This window comes from Camarhynchus parvulus, chromosome 12, assembly GCF_901933205.1.
Source record: "Camarhynchus parvulus chromosome 12, STF_HiC, whole genome shotgun sequence".
NCBI classification, from domain to species: domain Eukaryota; kingdom Metazoa; phylum Chordata; class Aves; order Passeriformes; family Thraupidae; genus Camarhynchus; species Camarhynchus parvulus.
Window position 1 is genome coordinate 19798759 of NC_044582.1, and position 19760 is coordinate 19818518.

At 45.7% G+C, this 19760-nt stretch overlaps 2 protein-coding genes across 2 annotated transcripts; both read left to right on the forward strand.

Annotated features, from left to right (window-relative positions):
- Positions 1–47: 47 nt before the first annotated feature.
- Positions 48–2580, forward strand: VHL (von Hippel-Lindau tumor suppressor). The gene is made up of 3 exons (XM_030957028.1): positions 48–288; positions 676–786; positions 1163–2580. The coding sequence occupies exons 1-3, from the start codon at positions 78–80 to the stop codon at positions 1333–1335; spliced, it is 495 nt and encodes a 164-aa protein (XP_030812888.1). The 5' UTR covers positions 48–77; the 3' UTR covers positions 1336–2580.
- A 2226-nt stretch (positions 2581–4806) lies between these two features.
- On the forward strand, positions 4807–19573 carry IRAK2 (interleukin 1 receptor associated kinase 2). The gene is made up of 13 exons (XM_030957033.1): positions 4807–5274; positions 6949–7128; positions 9845–10009; positions 10714–10826; positions 12222–12413; positions 12851–12915; positions 13333–13447; positions 13730–13839; positions 14199–14394; positions 15090–15152; positions 16190–16390; positions 16556–17072; positions 17364–19573. The coding sequence occupies exons 1-13, from the start codon at positions 5088–5090 to the stop codon at positions 17480–17482; spliced, it is 2223 nt and encodes a 740-aa protein (XP_030812893.1). The 5' UTR covers positions 4807–5087; the 3' UTR covers positions 17483–19573.
- Positions 19574–19760: the final 187 nt, after the last annotated feature.

Below are 19760 nucleotides of genomic sequence, written 5' to 3' on the forward strand. Positions count from 1 at the left end.
GGGCCGTGCCTGCCGGGGGGCGGAGCCGCCCCTCGGTGCCGCCCCTTGGCGCCTGCGCGCGGTGGGCCGGAGCTGCGATGTCGGCGCCAGGCCCGGGGCGCCCGGGCGGGGCTGGGCCCGAGGCCGGCTCCGCGCTGCGCTCGGTCAATACGCGGGAGCTCTCCGAGGTCGTGTTCAACAACCACAGCCCCCGCTGCGTGCTGCCCGTCTGGCTGGACTTCGAGGGCCGGCCGCGCTGCTACCCGGTGCTGCAGCCGCACAGCGGGCGCGTCATGCACAGCTACCGGGGTGGGTACGGCGGACGGGATGGGCTTGGGCCCCGCGGGGCCCGGGTGGGCGAGCTGGTGGCGGTGGAATTTACCCTTTTGCCGTCCCACCACCCCCTTTTTCCTGTCTCTTCCCTTTTTCCTTCTTCCACTCTTTCCTTTTCCCCTTTTCTCTCTCCGTTTCCTTTGCTCTTCTTTCTTTTCCTTTTCCCCCTTTTCCTTTCCTATTTTCCTCTCCTCTTCCCCTTTTCCCTTTCCTCTCCCCATTCATACAGTGACTGGGGCCGTGGTAGTGCTCTGTGCACACAGGGCTAAGCTGGAGAGCTTGCTCCCTTGTGAGTAGATGCCCCTCAGAGGCGCTCATTCAAACGTTCTGTAATTGGCGCATTCCCACCTTGTTCCCTGCCAGGGCACCTCTGGCTGTTCCGGGATGCAGGGACCTATGACGGGCTGCTCGTCAACCAGCAGGAGCTGTTCGTGGCAGCCCCCAATGTGACCAAAGCTGACATCACACTGCCAGGTAAGGGACAGGACCACACATGCTCCAGGGAATTCTGAACTTGGTCTCTCTGGACCTGTTTGGATTAGTGAGAAATCAGATCCTCATGAAATTAAACCTGCTCAGACCCTGGAAGAGGTGGTGAGGGGTTGTAGGTAGAGCTGTTGTATTGGATGGAGCTACTGGCAGAGCTCTCTTTTCAAGGGGTCTCTGAGGGGTTTTTGCAGGTGCCTCATGGCAGAACCACATCTGTCTCCTGTCTGGGGAGCCCAGCTGTGGTGGGTCACTGCTGTGGGCTGTGCTCTGCGTTCACAGGCTCAGAGCAGCACTGTTGGCATTGGAGCAGCAGCTGTGAGCCCTCGTGACGAGGCTGTGTTGTGCTTGTGTCTGACTGCAGTGTTCACCCTGAAGGAGAGGTGTCTGCAGGTTGTGCGCAGCCTGGTCAGCCCCATGGACTACAGGAAACTGGACATTGTTCAGTCGTTATACGAAGAGCTGGAGGATCATCCTGACATTTGGAAGGATCTTCGGCGGCTTTCTCTGGAGAGGAGTGAAGCACTGAGGAACTAAATTGTGGAATAACAGGATTACTCACTTCAGACTCCTCATTACAAACCACTGAGTCTGAGCAGCGAGAGTTGACAGGACACACACCAACCGATGCCTCGTTTAACGTTTTGAAACATAAACTCAATAACTTCAGTGACAGTCAAATCCCAAAGACTGAACAGCACTGGGAGGCATGCTGGGTTCTGATGGTTCAGTTAATTTCTTCATTGTAGGTATTGCAAACTGTAGGGTAAGATCAGGGCAGCTAAATGGAAAATATTCATACAAAGTAGTTTTCATTGTATTAGAAAGCAGATTACACCAAGGATTAATTTAGCCCAGACTGACGGTTGTAAGTGTCATGGGTTTTGTTTGAGTAATTTGTTTTGATGGAATTTCCCTTTCACATGTCACCTCAATGCACCTGTGGGTCACAGAGCATGAGGGGTTTGTACATGAGATTTGTTTTCCAGCAGTGCCTGAGGGTCTGACAAACGTTACATTGGTGGAAAGATGATGTGTAAATGCTTGCAGGTTATTCTGCCTCTTACGTTCCACATACAAAACCATGTCCTGTCTGCTCTAGGTCTGACATGTTTTTACTGTCATCATACCTCAAATGCCTTATTTGCCTTTCTCATAGGATTCTTGCCTGGCTGATCTCAGCCACACAGACCAGACCCTCATTTTGGAACACCCTTGTTCTCCACAGCTGCTTCCCCAGCAGCCTGTGCAGGGTTCACAGCAGGTAGATGCTTTAAGTTCTGTCTTTTCCCCTCACAGTGCTGTAGTCCAGGTTGTAGTAGGAGGCTTTTTCAGGGAGCGTGGCCTCTTGAGCTGCCTGTGTCTTCTCAGGACCAATGGGAGCTGTATTGGCTCACACAGCAAGCTCACAAACAGGGCCATGCTTATGGCAGGCTGGAGAAGGAGAGATGATATTTCTTTGCCTGTATTCTGTATTCCCCACATCTCAGTGGAATGTGCTCTGGTGTGAACACAGAGAGTTCAAAGCAGTGTAGTTTAGTGTTACGTGAATTGTCCATCAAGCAAGATGTGGTGCAGCTCAGGTTAGAAGCAGATTGGTTGGAGATTAATTACAGCAGGTTATTTCTGTGAATATATTTCCCTCCAGTTGTACATTTTGAGAGTAGCTGTGAAACCGAGAATCTCAATGTATTTTGTAAGTATGCAATGTCTCCCTATTTGTAAACTTGTTTCTCTTATATATTTGAAGAAATTGATCTTTGACATAAAAATGGAAATGCATGCTAGCTTTCTGACTGTAATTCTGTCAGGTAAGTCCGCAGTGCCTCTGTGTTTGTGTTCCTGTGATACTCTGACAGTCGCTGTGGTTGGGCAGTAAACGCACTTTGGACTGTACAGCCTGCCCAGCCCGCTGCCACAGGGCTGTGTTGTGGCTCTCATGAACTCAGCACAGCTTCAGGCAGCATCTGGGCAGGAATGGGGCTGCTGTCCAGTTCTGCTCTTAGCACCTCTCACATTTCTCTGAGGGGAAAGTGAGCCCATGCAGGGCTCTGGAGCAGACTCGGGTCAGTGCCTCGGGGAGCCTGAGGGTTGGAGAGTGCTGTTCCCTGCTCCTGACCATTCGTGAGAGGAGGGTCCCTGCTGTCTGTGGGGCTGTGCACTGCAGTTAGCATGGCAGCATCGCTGACCTGCTTGGCTGCAGCTTTTCCTGTAACCTAGTTAGTATTAGGTGTTGGGTTTAACAGTCTGAACATGGCACACACCTTCTGGGTGTTTCTGAGTTGGGTGGGGTCTGTGATTTCTTGTGTTTCTTATTAGAGTGTATTTTTCTGTTCTGGAGTGCTCCTTTGGATCAGAATAAAAGGTTGGAGAAACCCCAGCCAGCTTTAACCTATGAACATTGGGAAATGCTGTCTCCTAGCAGCTACTCAGATGGGTTAGTAACGAGTGAAAGCTGTCATTTACTTGTGGCAGCTGCGCTAGCGCTGGGTGGTTTCGGTCGGTCCAGCACGGCCTCGTTGGCCACGCCGGGAGCAGCAGAGAGAGCCAGCCAGGCCAGCCCAGGGAGCGGGTGTGTCGCGACCCTGCTGCGCAGGAGAGGCTGAACCGGAGAAACCCCGGGCAATGAATGCTGCTGGCGCTGCAGCCTCGGGGACAGCACACAGCACTGCGGAGTCCTGCCCACGGCGCGTCGCAAAGGGAAGGCCTAAGAGCAGGGACATACAGCATTGTTCCAGCCTCTATTCAGTCGATTTCAGTTCCCCAGGAAGACCTTGCATTACTTGTGACATTCAGGGCAGAACTGAAGCCATACACGCGGTTGGATGTGGTCTTTCCCCTTGTTTCCAGCTGAGGCAAACAGTTCAAATGGTTTCACAAGTTTTTCCAGTACCTAAGGGGAAGAAGTATTTTCTTCCTACTTTTATGTAGTTCTTTGCAACGCAATTTCAGTCTCATCTTACATCACTTTCAGAGCATTTAGGTGTGTGTCAGAGGGTCAGTAAGCAGGGGAAAGGGAGGGAAAAACCCCATAAATGCAACTATTATTGTTGAACTAGTACTACTGATAAAACAGCTTATCCCAAGGCAGTCTTTGAGTTGTCATATTTTAAATACACTTTTGGTAGTTTTGTTCATTTTTTGCCATTCTTTTATCTTATAGCTACAACAATATTGCATTTTCCAGTTTTTCATTGTCACAGCAGAGCTAAGAAGTTAATGATTTCTGAGGCCAGGAGTGTAGAAAACTGCAAAAGTTTGAAAGTTTGAAAACAAGAGTAAGCTGTACTGTACCATATATGCAGAGTACAAAGAAATGGTGAATTAAAAGCTGTCAAACCTTACAGCATTTCTTTCAATTCATACAAATTTAGATCTAGGGCTAAGTATGAACAACAAGACCAGAAGACGGATGGTTACACTTGCGTATCTGCTGGCAGTCTCTAGCAGCAGTAGTATGGCAGGAAGTCTCTCCTTTTTCCCCGAAGTATTAGTAATATTTACACTGGCAAATTAATTATTATACGTTTTTATCAAAATCAGATTAAACAAAAAAATCAGAAAAAATTGTTGACTTTAAGAACATATTTTAAACCTAACCCCTGACAAGCGGCCAGCCCTGTGACCGCTTCTGATGTTCTTTAGTTCTCACTCCCTGCCTATCGTACCGTACCACGGACTGTAAGGCGCGCTCTCCGGGGCGCTGCCGTGATGGCGAGCCCGGCCGGAGGGTCCGTGCGCGGCACCGCCTGGCGGCTGCGCAGCTTCCCTGGCCGTGCCCGTTCCTCTGCAGGCACTGCGGGACGCGTGTCTCGCTGCCCAGCGAACGGCCCCAGCGCGCTGTTGTGTTCGCAGCCGCTCTCCAGGGCCGGCCGGGCTGCCCGAGCAGCCGCGGGCACAGCGCCCGGGGACGCGGCTCGGCCGGGCCCGTCCCGCTGGGCCGAACCGCCGGCTCTGCGCAACGCCCGGGAAAACGGCTCCCGCTTCCGGCACTCGTAATTAGGCAACCGCGCTGGAGCAATGACCGCTCCTGGAAAGGAAAATATGATTTGCATCTGGGGCCGGGGCCTGACGTCAGCCGGAGCAGGAAGCAGCCTCGGAGCCCGCCCGGGATCGCCGGCAGTGCCGCGGGCTCTTTCCCCGGCAGCGAGCGCTCCTGCGGGGCTGCGACAGGCTGGGACAGGCTGTGAGGGCAGCCCCGGAGAAGAGAAGGCTCGGGGGGAGCGGAGGAGAGGCCGGAGAGCTGCCCGTGCCGCGGTGCGTGCCCCGGCGCGCAGCATGCGCTGCTGATGGCCGCGGCGGGGCCCAGGGGCTGTCCGGAGCGGGACCGCGCGGGCATGGCCCTGCCGCAGCCGCCCCTCGCCCCCAGGGCCGGCCCGGCCCCGGCGCTCTACATCCACAGCATGCCCGCCTGGGTGCTGGAGGACTTCTGCCAGAAGATGGACTGCCTGAGCGACTACGACTGGATGCGATTCGGTGAGGGGCACGGCGCAGCTGGGGTGGCGCAGGGACAGCAGCGCCTTTCGGACGTGCTGTTCCCCGCGCTTCCCAGCGCTCGGCAGGGCACATCCTGTCGACAGGGAATTCCCGGGCACCAGTCTGGGTTTGCTTTTCAAACACAGCTGGAATCCAGACTTCTGTGGCTCCTTGGCTTTTCCTGGGCAGCCAGGCTCCTTCCCCTCACTCTCCGCAACCTTTCGCACTTCCCTCTCCAGTCACACTGTATCTCCTGCCACTTCTCACTGCCTGTTTCCACAACGTCCCTCACATCTGCTCAGATGTTCTGTTTTTTAATTTCCTCCTTCTCTTCATGTATATTCCCTCATACTTTGTGCCCCTGTTTTTCTCGGTCCTGGCTGTGTAGAGTCAGTAAGTACAGAAAATATAGTCCCTGAGTTATTTACTCTTTTTTCTGTATCCCTGCACAAACAATTCTACGCTGAATCTTTTCTTAGTACCTGCTTTCCTTTATTTGACGTGGCATCCCTAGCTGTGTGCTGAATAAGCTCTTACCCCAGTTAAACTTCCTGATGTAGGGTGGGATTCATCTCCACTACCTTCAGATGCATAAAGCTGTATTTCTGATGTCCTTCCAAAGCCAGCCGTGGTGAGAGCTCAGGGATCTTTGTCTCCACACGAACACCGCAGCCCCTGGCCCTTTCCCTTGAGGCACAGCCCCTGAGACTCCAGCTCTGGGGCTGTGTCTGGGGGTGTGGGGTGGAGCTGGGGACTCGCCAGGGAAGGTGGGTTTTCTCTGGGTAAGTGAGCTGGGAGGAGTACAGTGAGGTGACAGGCATGGTCAGGAATTGGGACACATTGTGTAGGGTCAGCTTTGGCACAGGATCTAAACATAGCTGCATTTCCCTGATAGCTTTATCGGAGTGTAGCTAACACCCAGGTGATTCAGTTGTTGCTTGGCTCACCACAGCACAGGGATTTAGAAATGCAAGTCGCAGTGCAGCCACTCCACTGACTGCTGTCTCCTGTTTTGGGAGAATCGCCCCAGGAATTTAATCTAACCTTACTTTGGTACAAAGTATTAAGGTGTGGAAGGGGCTAACAGCGGGCCTGTTAGCTAAAGGAGCGAGAAGAAGTCGAGAAGTAAGAAGAAGCTGATAAGGAGCTCTCTCCAAGGCTGTAACCAAGGAGATCGAGAGAAGAAAGATAAGAGAATCTTGCAGCTGGATGTGAAGTTACTATAACTCTTCACCAATAGTATTATGTTGATTTATTGTGGCCAATAGTTAGTATAGAAGAAGTATAAACAATTGAAAAGTGTATAAAAGTTAGCCATGTTCAGAAATAAAGTGTTGCCAACTGAGACTGTCTGACGTCTCTGCTTTGTGTCGCGACCGCCTCAACAGCGACATTAAGGAGAAAGATTACAGGGAAAATACACTGAAAAGTATGAGTGGGTCTTAAGTGTCTATGATAGAACAAATTTTTTTCCAGAACAGTTGAAGGAAGAAAAGGGATATCTTACTTTAGCAACAGAAATTTCTTTGTGTCCACATAGATAAATTTATTGTGATCCTTTCTTTTAAAGATATACAAATGCAAAAGCAAACTGTCTCACACCTTAGCCTGCCCTGCTTGCCTTTGCCTGTTTTTTCTAATATTTAAACAGAAATATCCATTCTCTCCCACCAGCCTCCTATGTGATCACTGATCAAACAGAGCTACGGAAGATCAAGTGCATGGAGAAGACAGGGATCAGCATCACGAGGGAGCTCATGTGGTGGTGGGGAGTGAGGCTGGCGACAGTGCAGCAGCTCCTGGACCTGCTGCAAGGGCTGCAGCTTTACCGAGCAGCTCAGGTCATCCTGGACTGTGAGTAGCTGCCCCTTCCTCCCATGGCTCTGTGCTGCTCCTCACAGCACCCAGGCCCCTACTAGGACATCTTCCTTGCTAGCTGAAGAAGCTTTTTGTTAGAAGTCACATCCTGTGTCAAATTCTAAAGTGTCTCCACTGATTGTGATTCCCTGTTCACTTGAGTAGGATTGGTGGTGTGAGGGAAGAGGTGACATGGGTGGACTCACGGGTCCCCGCAGCTCATCACCCCGTCTCTGTGGTGCCCATCTTGGACCCTCCAAGAAGTGCCAGGAGGATGGGCTGTGGCCAAACCAGGGCTGGTGCTTTTATGCATCAGACAGGATTTCAGAACACAGAGGCTGCACAAAGGGTCCCTGCCCTTCCGGCCTGGTCCTGTGGCGCTGGATCACAACCCGAGAGATGGCACGTTGCAGCCCCTGCAGGATTGCTTCCAGTCCAAGAGCAGGTTCCAGCAGTTAGCCCTGAAACACAGACACAGCACAGACAAAACCAATCACCGTCCCTGCAGGGAAACACTCGCCACCCCTCTCTGGGTCTGCTTTGCTCCCTGTGGTGTGTCAGTATGGCCATCGCTTGCACAGTTTGCACCTGGCATAGGTATGACAGGGCATTACCTGCTTTCCCTTATGCTGCTGTCAGTTACTTTTTTTTTTTTGAGCTTTTCTCTGTGTCTGAATATGCTTACTCAGGTGATCCCTCTTGGGCAGATACAGAGGATACAGAGGTTGCTTGTTCTATTGGGCACTTCTGAAAACTAAACAGTCCTTAGATGACCATAGTTCAATTCATTCCTACTTAAAGGAATCAGACACAGCACAAAGGGAGGTCTTTTGCTGGCAGATTACTTCCCAAAGAGTTCTACATCCATTCAGCAGTTTTTTGCGCTCTTTAGTGCCACTTCTGAATGTCCATAATGAGGTTTTCTATGTCAGTTCCTTAGCTGCAGTGCTGCCCTGTTTGTCTGACATGCAGGAAGTTGCAAAAGTCACAAAAAACCCTGAAAAGTAGGTTGAATAAGGGAAGTGATGCTAAGTTCTGAGACTTCTAGGTTAAACCATGTGAGGAAAAAAACAGAATACAGGGACTTGCCTGCAGAATGAAGGGACTGTCAGGTTTGACTAAAGGCCTGCAGACTGTTTGACAGCTGGTCCTAAAACCTTGTAAAATTTGGGATTTCATAGCATTCTAACATAGTAACAAAAACACCTGAGCGTTCTGAGTTTTAGTTTTCAGACCTGGTTTCATTCAGAGCTGAGTTCATAGGTGGCATTGAAGGGAACAGATGGAAACCTCATAGAGAGCATGCCCATTTCTGCCATTGTGGCTCTTCATGCCCTGCTGCTCTTCAGCCCCGGTGCCTGAACGTGCCACAGCTTGGCTTCTCTCCCACAGCTCAGTGGCTCATGGTTCATACCAGGGGCCCAGATTGCACAGCAAACACTGCGCTTCCTGCTTGTTCCAGGTACTCCTGGCCTCTGTTTGTACAAGTAAAAGAACACAAAGCTGTTGTCTGGTTTCAGATGCAGACAGAGGCCTGGCACATTTGATTCTGAGATCGCCAAAGCTCTTAGAACAGCAGGATAAGAACCACCATGTAATAATATTTGGGCTTATGTTTTTTCTGTGTAATGTATAAAACATTAATTTGGATTTTTTAAGTAAATGTTAAATGTATTGCTGATAAAAGGTGCCATATAAAAGTTTAAAACTACGACCAGGAAAATGTTATCGGGGAGTAGAAAGCCCTCATATTACCCCTGGTGCACACTGGGCATTTTCAGGCTCCTTTTCAACTTCAGTTTTAAGAGCATTTTAAGAGATAAGAATTCACCTGCTTTGGCGATTTTGACAACCTCATATATCACAGCATCTTGAACTTTTGTACTGTATTTCTTCCCATCCTAACTGTAGCCTAATCTCATCTGAATAATCCCCCTTCAGATGTACATAGTTTTAAGTTCCTGTACACTGTATCTTTGCACTTTAGTCAGACTTCAAGTTGCTTTTTCAGGCCTGACTCTGAGGTTTTGCCAAACCGTGTACAGCACAGGATCTGTTAGAGCTGTAGTGAATCAATAATTCATCCTTTAAACTTTCCTTATATATCCATAAGTTTTGAGCTTTGACCATTTTTTTGTTTTCCCTAGATTGTCTTTGGTTTGTTTTTTTCTGTTGCTAAGTAAAAGTATGAGTCTTTCTTGCAAATAGTCCTGTATAGGAAAGTTTTTTCTGGGAATGAACCTAGGATGGCACTAAAATCATACAATTGAAAACAGTCCTAAAATATTTAACTGGCTAAACCCAAGACAATTCTGTCCATCTTCCCCTCAGTTCTATGACAACTGCAGAGAACTCAATGCCTTCCTTAGGCTGGGAGGTATTTGTGATTTGACATCATTACCTGAAGGATGCTGTATAGAAAATGATAAACTTATCATTATTGCTAATTTCTTCTTGTAAGAGACTCTGCATCTCTGGAATAGTCATTGCTGGTATTTATTTGAAGCAATTAGTTCCTGTTAATTTTAAGTAAAAGTTAATGTCATGGGTATAGTCTCAATTTAAATACCATCTAAATTGCTTGAATGTTCATTTGAATGTTGATGTTAATTTGAAGTCTGATGTCCTGATTAGGATTATTTTGCAGTCACTGATTAGAGTCAGACTCTATTTTCTCTGGTTATCTTTATCTTCCCGTTGCTCTGTTTTGAAGGGACATCAGCCTCCAGCATCACCAGCCCTGAGAAAGAAGAGCCAGAGCCACCCAAACAGATCATATCTGTCCCTCCCACAGAAGGCAAAAGGAGAGACAAAGAGAACGCCCTAAGTTTGTTGCCATCCCCAGACTCCTCACACCTGAGAGCAGTCCCATCAGGCAGTAAGTACAGTGCTGGACTCTGGATTTGCTCTGACATGAAATGACTGCATGGCCAAGGCTGCTGTGTGTTTGTGGTCAGGATAGCACAGTGAGGACCTTGTCTCCCAGATGGACACAGCTGAGTGTTTGCTGTTTTCCTAGCGCTGCTGCCTCCTGTTTATTCCTGACTTCAGCACACAGCCTCCTGGTCGTCCTTCCTTTGGCACCCTTGAGAGATGCTGGCTGTATCTGTCCCCTGGGATCTCAGGGTGATTCCCAGGTCTCTGAATGCCCTGATCCCATCCTGGCTCCATACAAAGACTACACCAGTGCGTGCATGTCCTGCCCTGTGTCCCTCTCTTCATGCACAGTTCATCTAGGCCAGCAGAGAGTCAGGGGTAGGTCAGCAGCCCCTCTGCTGGGAGAGGGAAGGGAGAACCCCAGCGCATACCGGGGTGAGCATCTGCAACAGCACAGGCACAGGGAGCTCCATGTCCCCAGCCAGGGCTGGAGAGGGCTGCACAGTCATCCTGCAAACAAGAACCAGGAAGAGAGCTCCCTGTCTTCACGCAGAATTTCACAGTTTGACAGCTTGTCACAGATTATCTCTGGTCAGAAAGTTGAAAAAAAAATACCCCAGATCTTCATAATTCTTAGACCTTTGTCGTTAGTTACAGGTGGTGGTATCACAAAACTAAGGTGTGTTTTCAATGCTGTTATCTCAGTTTCAGGTGCTATTTCTGAAGGAGCCTTGTATTCCCTCCCTGCTCCACCACCTCCCCCGAGAGACCTTTTGAATTCCCTACAGTCCAATCCTCCTGTTTTATCAAGTGTGAAGGTAAATCCCCTTAGTGCTTGCTGATTATGCAAGGAAAATTGCCTTTATGACATTCTGTCTTTTTTCAGTTAAAGTTTATCCCTCTACTTGTACAAAAATGTTGCTGTAGTGAAAACGTTGAGCTCAGTACAAAGGGTTTGGACTGAATACAGTGCTAATGCTTCAGCTAGATTGCTTGTGGTTACATCACTTTTTTTGCCAGTGAAGGACCAGTGAAGGAAAAATTTACAGTATTATTTCCTGCATAGCTCAGAAGGGATAGCATACCCACAAATAGCAACTGGGTTTGAAAGACTCTCACATGTAGATTTTACAGAGGACTTACATTTCTGGTGCAATCGCAGGACAGGACAGTATATACCATGGATTAGTCAGAACCACATACCTCTTTTAGTTTCATTGTAGACTTAAAATGTGGTTTCTGCTCAAAACTGGGCTAGTATTGAATTTAAGTCATGTTGTTCAAAGCCTTGTGTAGCTGACAACTAAAAATCTCCTGAGATAAAGGTTCCATTGCCTCTCTGAGCCCCTGTTCAGCTGCTTAACCATCACAGTGGGAAAAATTCTCCTCATGTTCCAGATGATTTCAGCATGAAGTCTCCTGTTCCTTCCTCCCCACAGTTCTCTCATCTTTCATACAGTCTAACTAGATCTGTTCTGTCCTCAACGTGTTTCCCAAACCTGTGGGCACACCTTAGTCCCATCATGGTTGTTCTGGGCCTGTTTTCTCTGGTTTATTTTGTCTGAGGCTTTAAACTCTTCCACAGTAACATGATCCAGGACTACCAGCCAGGACGGAAGACTGACTCAGAGTGCAAGTAGTTTCAGAGTTTCTTGAGAAGAAGTTAGTGCTTTATTTCCTCAAGTTGGGTGCACATTAAGGTTGTGAAAGCTGCATGATCAGGCTTCAGGGGGACTGTAATTATACTTGGTATTAGGACTTGACTTACCACACTGGAAGCAACAAATTATTGTGCAACTGATGCCAGATGCTTCAAAAGTAGATATGAAGTTTACCAGAGCATAATTACATTATGAGGGACTCCACTTTCTCATCCAACTGTTTCTTAATATGTAACCCAGCTATAAAGATTAAGATCTTTTGTAAATCAGACTAACATCACTTCACATAAATATAGGGACTTTTTCCTGGGAAAGGTGGAAATGCAGATTGGTAACTGCTTTCAGTTCTACTGTGCAAAAGTTTTACATCATCCCAACACATGAATACAGGAGTTACCTACACCCTAAGGAGTGATGGCATAGTACCTTTCACAGTTTCATTCAGCAATCACAATGATTGCTTAAAACATGAGAAGGAAAATATGACACTGAAAGAGGGAAAAAGCATATGAATTATCATGAGATAAACTTGTTTCTTCTACACGTGTGCAGCCCTGCAGCTCTGCTCCTCAGCAGGAGACGATGGCTGATCTCCCTAGCGGGAGTCTCCTGTGGACCCAGAGGGAAATTGCTAATGCCACCAACAGCTTCAGTGACAAGAACAGAATCTGTGAAGGTACTTTTGCAGATGTCTACAAAGGTCAGAGGAACAACATGGTGTTTGTCATCAAAAGACTCAAAGAGGCAAGTGCTGCACCTTTTTGTAGAAGAGGGTGTGTTATTATCATGACTTGCCCATTAGCAGGTGTTTAATATTGTGTGGGAAGGAACCAGAATAACTACACAAGAGGAGAGGTAAAAATGAAATTATGTAAATAATTAAACCTAAATTCAGAAAACACACTTTGATGAATACTTTACTCATGTGAGTAGTTCCATTAACTCTGTAGGTAGGAGTAGCCTGCAGTATAGCTGCCTGCATTGGATAATTGGATCAGGGGTGTCTTTACACTAGTTTTTGTTCTAATTGCCAATTAATTGTTGCCTTGGACTTAATGTTGCCATGAGTGATACTTGCCTATTTCCTGCACTAGCCTGTCATCTAGAGACTACCAGATCTGTATAAATGCAAAGTCCTAGTAATTTCCAATGACATTCTCTTGCATGTTTTCATTTTTCAGCTGGAATGCGCAAGCCCAGATTCCACCCAGAGGTTCTTTCATACAGAAGTGCAGATTTGTTTTCGGTGAGTGGTTTGCTTTCAGAGGCAGTGATGCATGTCCTGCTCGTGGTCTGGTGCTGGGTGTTAAACACAGCGGCGTCTGCTCCAGGCGCTGTTCTGGGCTGGGACAAGCGGTCTGGTGCTGCCTGGGCAAGCAGCACAGTGCCCAGGGGCACTGCTGGTCCTGGCTGGGCTGGCACAGCCTTGGGGCGGGGAGGACGCAGTGCCCACCTTGTGCCCCTGCTGCAATGTGATGGGCTCTTGCTCAGCCAGCCTCCTGCCCAGACCGTGCTGTGCCTCCAGCTGTGCTTCCAGCTGTGCTTCCAGCTGCAGCACACCATTCCAGTTGCCTTGAATTTAGGAACTTGCTCCAGCTCGGGAATGTATTTTTCTGCATTGCTCTTACATCATTTGCAAATCACCGCTGATCTGTGCCTGCAGGTGTTGTCACATAAACATTCTGCAGCTGCTGGGGTTCTCGGTGGAAACTGGATCGCACTGTCTGATATATCCCTACTTGCCCAATGGCTCCCTGCAAAACAAGCTTCAGTGCCGCGTGAGTAATAATCTGGGTCTGACACCTACTTGTGATTGCAAGTCCTCTCCTGCAATTCCAGGAAAAACAATTGCATCTCTTTGATTTCTGAGAAACAGACAGAAGAAAAGGTGCCCAGTGCCCTGGCTGCAAGCACCAGAAAGGCAGCAGCTCTTCTCCAGGGGTTTGGAGTTTTGTCTGGAGTTTGACTGGGACTCAGCTGAGCCTTTGGTTTTCTAAACTATCAATGTCTTACAGTATTTTATTCCATTAATTACCAATCTTTTCCTCCTTTACTTGCAGGATGATTCTGCTCCACTGACCTGGGAGATGCGAATTAGCATTTCTTTAGGAGTTGTCAGAGCAGTGGAGTATTTGCATAATTTTGGAATTCTTCATGGGAATATCAAGAGGTGAGTACTTTGGCATATCAGCACTTCCTTGGTTACCTGGTAATTAGTCATGGCTAAAGTTTATGCAATTTGGAAATCCATTTGCAGTATTTTCTGCTGTCCCTTGTTCTGTAGGGCCTTTGCCATTTTTTGTTCAACCTGTCTCTCTTTCCTAAATGATGGCAGTAAATTATTTTGAAGTTTGGGTGCTTGTTTTTTCCCCTTCTTGCTTTCTAACATTCTTAATCCTTTCAGTGCTATGCAGGAGGCCAAATGCTGGACACTTCCAGTGCTTAAGTTTAAAAGTACAAAACTAATTCTTTGCCTCAAGATAAAATAATGATTTGACCAATATTGTTATTTGTCTGTCATTATCGCAGCTCAAATGTCCTGTTGGATGAAAACTTTACACCAAAGCTTGGGCATTCTGGACTGCGGCTGCATTCTTCTGATAAAAAATCAGAATATGCCATGATGAAGACCAAAGTCCTACAAGCTTCTCTTACTTACCTGCCAGAAGATTTTGTCAGACATGGGCAGTTAACAGAAAAAGTGGATATATTCAGCTGTGGTGTGGTATGTTGCCTTTTTTCCATGCTCTGGTTTATTTTTTGATGTTTCTAGACAAGAATTTGAATGTGAGGGCAAGTACCTCATATTGTTGAGGCAAATACCTCATATTGTTTTGCTGGCAATTTCATATTATAGTTGCTGGCTCTATAATGTGTTGAAATCCTGGTTTTAATTGTTCACACTCCAAATATATCTCAGTTTGTGGCAAAATTAGGTGAATCTTTTGAATAAAAGAAACAAAAGTGCTTTTTATTGTAAATAAAGTATTACTGCTGATGGCTTAAAACAAACTAGATGCTTAAAATTCTTGCAGACTCACCATATGAACTTCTACAAACATTGTCTGTTCATTTATATTTCCAGCTAAAATAATTGATAGTCTACGATGTCACCCATCTCCAGGTGTTTCCATTTAAGTAGGAAGTTACTCTTCAATATGATTTCTTATCTACACTTAGCTTTACTTTCTTCTTATTCTTTGTTTCAGCAATATCTATTGAACTATAAAATCTGGGCTTGGCTCTGCGGGTAGATCTAAAGTCTCATAAATGCCCTGAGCTGGCATTGTTAAGCCATCTGAAGTAAAAATATAATATCAGAATGCACTGAAAGTACAATATTTCTTTAGTTAGAAACTTAATTTTAAAATTATAGTTCATTCTGAACAAATAATTTTATCTTTCAAATATATTTTCTAGGTCTTAGCAGAGACACTGACTGGGATGAAGGCGCTGGATGAAGACAGACACCCGATTTACCTGGTAAGAAAAAGCAGCAGTAATGAACACTAATAGAAATGAATGGGGTCGCTGTCATAAAAATAATTTTAATTTTATTTAAATACAGTTTGTTATTTGCTGTCTGCTATACATGTCCTGCAGAAGGGAAGTTTAGGAGCCATATCCTGGTTCTATTAATGTCAGTAGCGTGCCTGCCATTAGAACAGAAGCACAGTAGATATTCCCATTTCACATACCCACTCATGGGTGCTGGCCTGAATTGCATTAGGAGAGACTGCAAAATAAATAAATATTTAGGAGACAAGGCTTTGTGCTGAAATGCTGCTGCATATTTTCTGTGTGCCAGGAGGAGGTGGTATAAGCCACAGTGAGTGGGGAAACCTGGGTAGGCAGGAGCTGCAGAAGCTCATCATGATGTTTGTCAGGCATTTGTCTTGTGCTCATGCCTGGAACTGATACCCTCACCAGTTTCCCAAGCCGAGGTTAGAGCTACATGAACCACTTTCACAAGCAATCAGAACAGCCAAACTCACTGAATGCATTAAAACCATCTGTAGAAAGCAGCCTTCACTTGCATTCCTTCTGTGGCATGTGCTCCTGATTTCTTGTCTGGCTGAAGCCTTGGAGGGGAGAGCAGCAGTATTCCCACTATCTGCAAGCAATTCAGAACTGTCCAGAGGGGTTCAGAAAATCAAAGATCCTACGTTCCTGATTTCTTTAACGTGTTATAAAAGCCTGTGTAAGAATTCTGCTCTACACAGTGTTGGCTCTTTTGCATTCCTATATAAATGAGTCCAAGCCAGGAAGAGCTTGCCCTGCTTTAGGGAATTTGACATTGGGCACATGCAGAGAAAGCCACTGGCCTTTTTCTTTCCCGTGAGAACAAACATTTCTGTCAGTTGCGTGAACAGAGATTATTAAAGGTTTTCAGTCTGTAAACCAGGCATTGAGGAACACCAATGACAAATACACAGTAATACTGATTCTCAGAGATTCAGACAAAAATAAATGCTTGTGTTCATTTTGCCTTCACTAATGCATCTCCTTCCTTTGAACAGAAAGATATGATTGCCGACGAAATTCAAACAGCAAAAGAAAGCTCAGACTCCAAAGTAAAAAATTTGGAAAAACTGGCTGCCAAGGAAATCTGCTGCAAATACCTAGACAGAAAAGCAGGGCACTTGCTGGAAGAAGTGGCTGTTGATTTTGCATCAGCCATCTGCCTTTGCCTGAGAAAGAAGAATTTGAACATAGCAGAGGTAATATTTTAAATACATGGCCAAGATTTAAGTCTCCTTGTCATCAGGGTGTAAAACTACAACATTCATGTCTTGCTTATTTTGGTGAGTGTTGACATAGGAGAATATGTGTAAGCAGGGGTACAACAATTATTACACATTCACAGATTTGGTTGTTAAAAACAGGTACGTGAAATTATGGAAATGGCTGAAAACAAATTAAAAGAGCATTACCTCTGTGGAAGCAGTACTTCTGGATTCTCCATGAACACTCCAGAAGAAACTGATGACGAGACAGCCAGTGTGAGCGTGGATGTGCCTTCAGCAGTGGGGAGTAGAGAGGAGAGCAGGCCGGCAGCAGTCGTGAGCAGCGTCAGCCCCTGCGCGCCGTCCGTGGGAGCTGTGGCGCCCGACGCCTGCGGCATCTACGTGTCACAGGTCCCTTGTGAGTCAGATGAGTCCAGTAGTTTCATATGGAATCCTCCAGAAAAATCCACCGAGGAGTTCCCTAGCCACAAGTGTACCAATCCAGAAGAAGTGTCAGGCTGTGATGACAGGGTCAAGCAGGGGAAGCCTGCCCAGGGACGGCAGGAGAGAAGCCTGGCGTGCGCCAGAGGCGATGGCACCCTGGAGACAGCAGCTGCTGCACAAGGCACCTGTGCACAGGGAAACACAGACCTGGACTCTTCGTGTGCTCCACAAGGTAAAAGTGCCCTCCTCTGACAATATAGGGACAAATCACTCCCTTCTCCAGAATGCTTAGGTTCCTCTTCCTACTTTTAAACACATATGAGTAAATCTTTTCTCCTTGGTTATGAATTTACTAATAAATCTACAAAACATTTAGCAGTTTTCTATCAGATTTTTTCCTAAGCCAGTTTTGGCTGGTTGGTTGGTTGCTTGCTTGCTTTTTCTTAAATTTAAAATTATCATCTGTTTCTTAGACAATACATGGATTTTCTCCCTCAGTATTTAGGCTTTTTTTGTTTTTCAGCTTCAGCCAGAGAGACATCTTGGAAAATACAGATAAATGATCAAAAAAAGAAGCTCATGGAAAATATTTTGCTGTATGAAGAGGACAAGTTAAACAGTTCTGAACTTTTTGAATCATAAATTGGATGGATTAATTAGCAGTGGCCAGCTCAGAAGAAGAAATAAGGACTGTCTCCTTGTTAGAAAGACAGTAAAAGTGCACCTTTCACGTGAGATTAGGTAGCAGGTTTTGATCAGGAACACTAGCCTGACTGAAGGAAACAAGAAGTACCACAGAGAAGCACCAGAAAATACCTGTTCTAAAGCAGATTAAGCACAGTCCCACTCTGTACACAGAAATGCCTTCTGCCTTTTCATCTGCAATGTGAAAAGGAACGGCAAACACAAGTGCCATAACAATTTGTGATTGGCTTGCCGTGTGTTTCAGGAAGCATCTGTTGGTGTCATTAAATCGCAGTCCCAGGAGCTGCAGAGCGAACGCTGAGCAGTGGCAGGCAGCAATGCCCTGTGCTGTTTTCCCAGACAGGAATCCTCAGAGCTGCTGGGGGGTTTGCCAGTGGCTCTCTCCTGTTCTGTATAATCTTAGTCCACACACCCAGAACCACTGCATTACCAGAGAGGGATTTTTATGCAAGTTCTCACAATGTTGTACAGCTTCATCTTGGTTTGAACTGCACTGAGCACAGGTGTAGCTAAGTAACTTCAGCCACTTTCCTCCAGTCTCTGAGCTTCCCTCCACATACTCATGTGACACCACTTAAGTCCAACGTTTGAGTTCACTGTTGGGAGCTCTGAGACCATGTTTAATACTTCATAGGAGTATTTTTGGGAATTATTTTTTTCTAAGTGTCCTTTACATGGAAATGTTTCTCATTGTGTTTCACATGGTAACTGTTGTATATTTTGGATTAGGGAAAAGATTTTAATTTAAAATAGCTTTGATTTTTTATAGGACACTTGAAACATAATTTGTTGTATTTATTTTGGCAATGGGTCAAATATAAGCTAATAAAGGGGCCTGTTGATGGTTCCACACTCACCAGGCATTCTCAGAGGTGTGGTGGCATTCTTGTGGGTGTCCCTTAGTTGTAGGAGCAGTAGGAGCCTCAGTCTCAGGCCCAGGGATCACATGCAAAAGAAGAAATAGAAACTTGTATGCTGGTGTATTTATGATCAAGTGAAAGCCCCCTTAAGAAAGTATCACTTTTGTTTTTATGATATTTATTATTTTTATTATTGCTAGCATATTCCACTTGTGTGCAGTCTAGGGAAAAACAGGTTTATGAGGGACCAAAAGAATTATCAGAGGATGTAGCTCTGTTTACAGACAGGTGAGCTGCCTCCTGAGCATGGGGAACAGGGCCTGATGTGCAGAAATGGCTGCAATTCACAGTGCAGTTCAGGGAACAAAAACAAAATTAATTATATGTAATTATTTTCAGTGGAATTGTGTACTAGTATATATTCCTAGCTTTACACAAAGGCTTCACCCCTTCTATTTTTGTACAGTACCTAGTTCATTTTATGTATTATTATGAGCAAGTAAAAGTATTTTAGCTGAAGACCTGAGTACTGGAGTTATCTACACATTTCTCAAGTTATTCTCTACACTAAAAACTGGTAAAATCCCTTAATTATAAGTGCCTTGGATACTGTCTTTATATTTACATGTGTTTTTTTCTTTTACCAGAATCAAACCAAGATAAGATTAGTACTGACATAAGAAACATTGTATACTCAGACTGATCAATAACTACTTAATTCTACAGGAGATTTTTCAAGATACTTTATGGCATTGAAAATGTAATATTCATTGTTTTTCACTGGTGTATTCTGGGAGACCCGTGGTAAACTCCTCGTGTCTTCTCCAGAAAGGAATGCACATGGATGAACTGCAGAGTTGAATGGCAAACCCGAGAGTTTTAAACTGAGAAATGTGGTTTGTGCACAGTTCTGTTTCACAAAAGTGCTTTAGAGCTTTTGTTCTCCTGTAATCACCAGATGGAATTGTTATTCTTTGTCTTGTACCCTGATAGTTTTGAAATATTCTGAGGTGATTTAGGTGGTCTTACAGATTACCTAAGTATTTAGTATGGCATATACAAGACACTGTGTGGTCTTACATTAACAGTTATGTAACTTGGCAGTTCACAAGCCAGTTTATGCATTATGATTTACTAATAACTTTTTGAATAAAAAACCTGAAAAATTCCTTTCTTTCTAGTCTGCTTTTTCATGATTTATGGCACAGAAAATGTATCTCATTCCACCCTATTGGGCAAAAGAATCTCAAGGTCACTTTGCTCTCTGTAGTAATTATAAGTACACACATGTTTATTCAGTCTTCATTCAGTGTCAAATAGCTGATTTTTTTTTTCCTTTCTGATGGCTCTAGAGA

What these genes read in the sequence shown, in the direction of transcription:
- VHL (XM_030957028.1), top strand. Translation starts at nt 78, where the DNA reads ATGTCGGCGCCAGGCCCGGGGCGCCCGGGCGGGGCTGGGCCCGAGGCC. An exon ending in CGTCATGCACAGCTACCGGG is followed by an intron (nt 289 to 675) that starts GTGGGTACGGCG and finishes GTTCCCTGCCAG; the next exon opens with GGCACCTCTGGCTGTTCCGG. An exon ending in AGCTGACATCACACTGCCAG is followed by an intron (nt 787 to 1,162) that starts GTAAGGGACAGG and finishes GTCTGACTGCAG; the next exon opens with TGTTCACCCTGAAGGAGAGG.
- IRAK2 (XM_030957033.1), top strand. Translation starts at nt 5,088, where the DNA reads ATGGCCGCGGCGGGGCCCAGGGGCTGTCCGGAGCGGGACCGCGCGGGC. An exon ending in GAAGTGCAGATTTGTTTTCG is followed by an intron (nt 12,916 to 13,332) that starts GTGAGTGGTTTG and finishes CTGTGCCTGCAG; the next exon opens with GTGTTGTCACATAAACATTC. An exon ending in AAAACAAGCTTCAGTGCCGC is followed by an intron (nt 13,448 to 13,729) that starts GTGAGTAATAAT and finishes CTTTACTTGCAG; the next exon opens with GATGATTCTGCTCCACTGAC.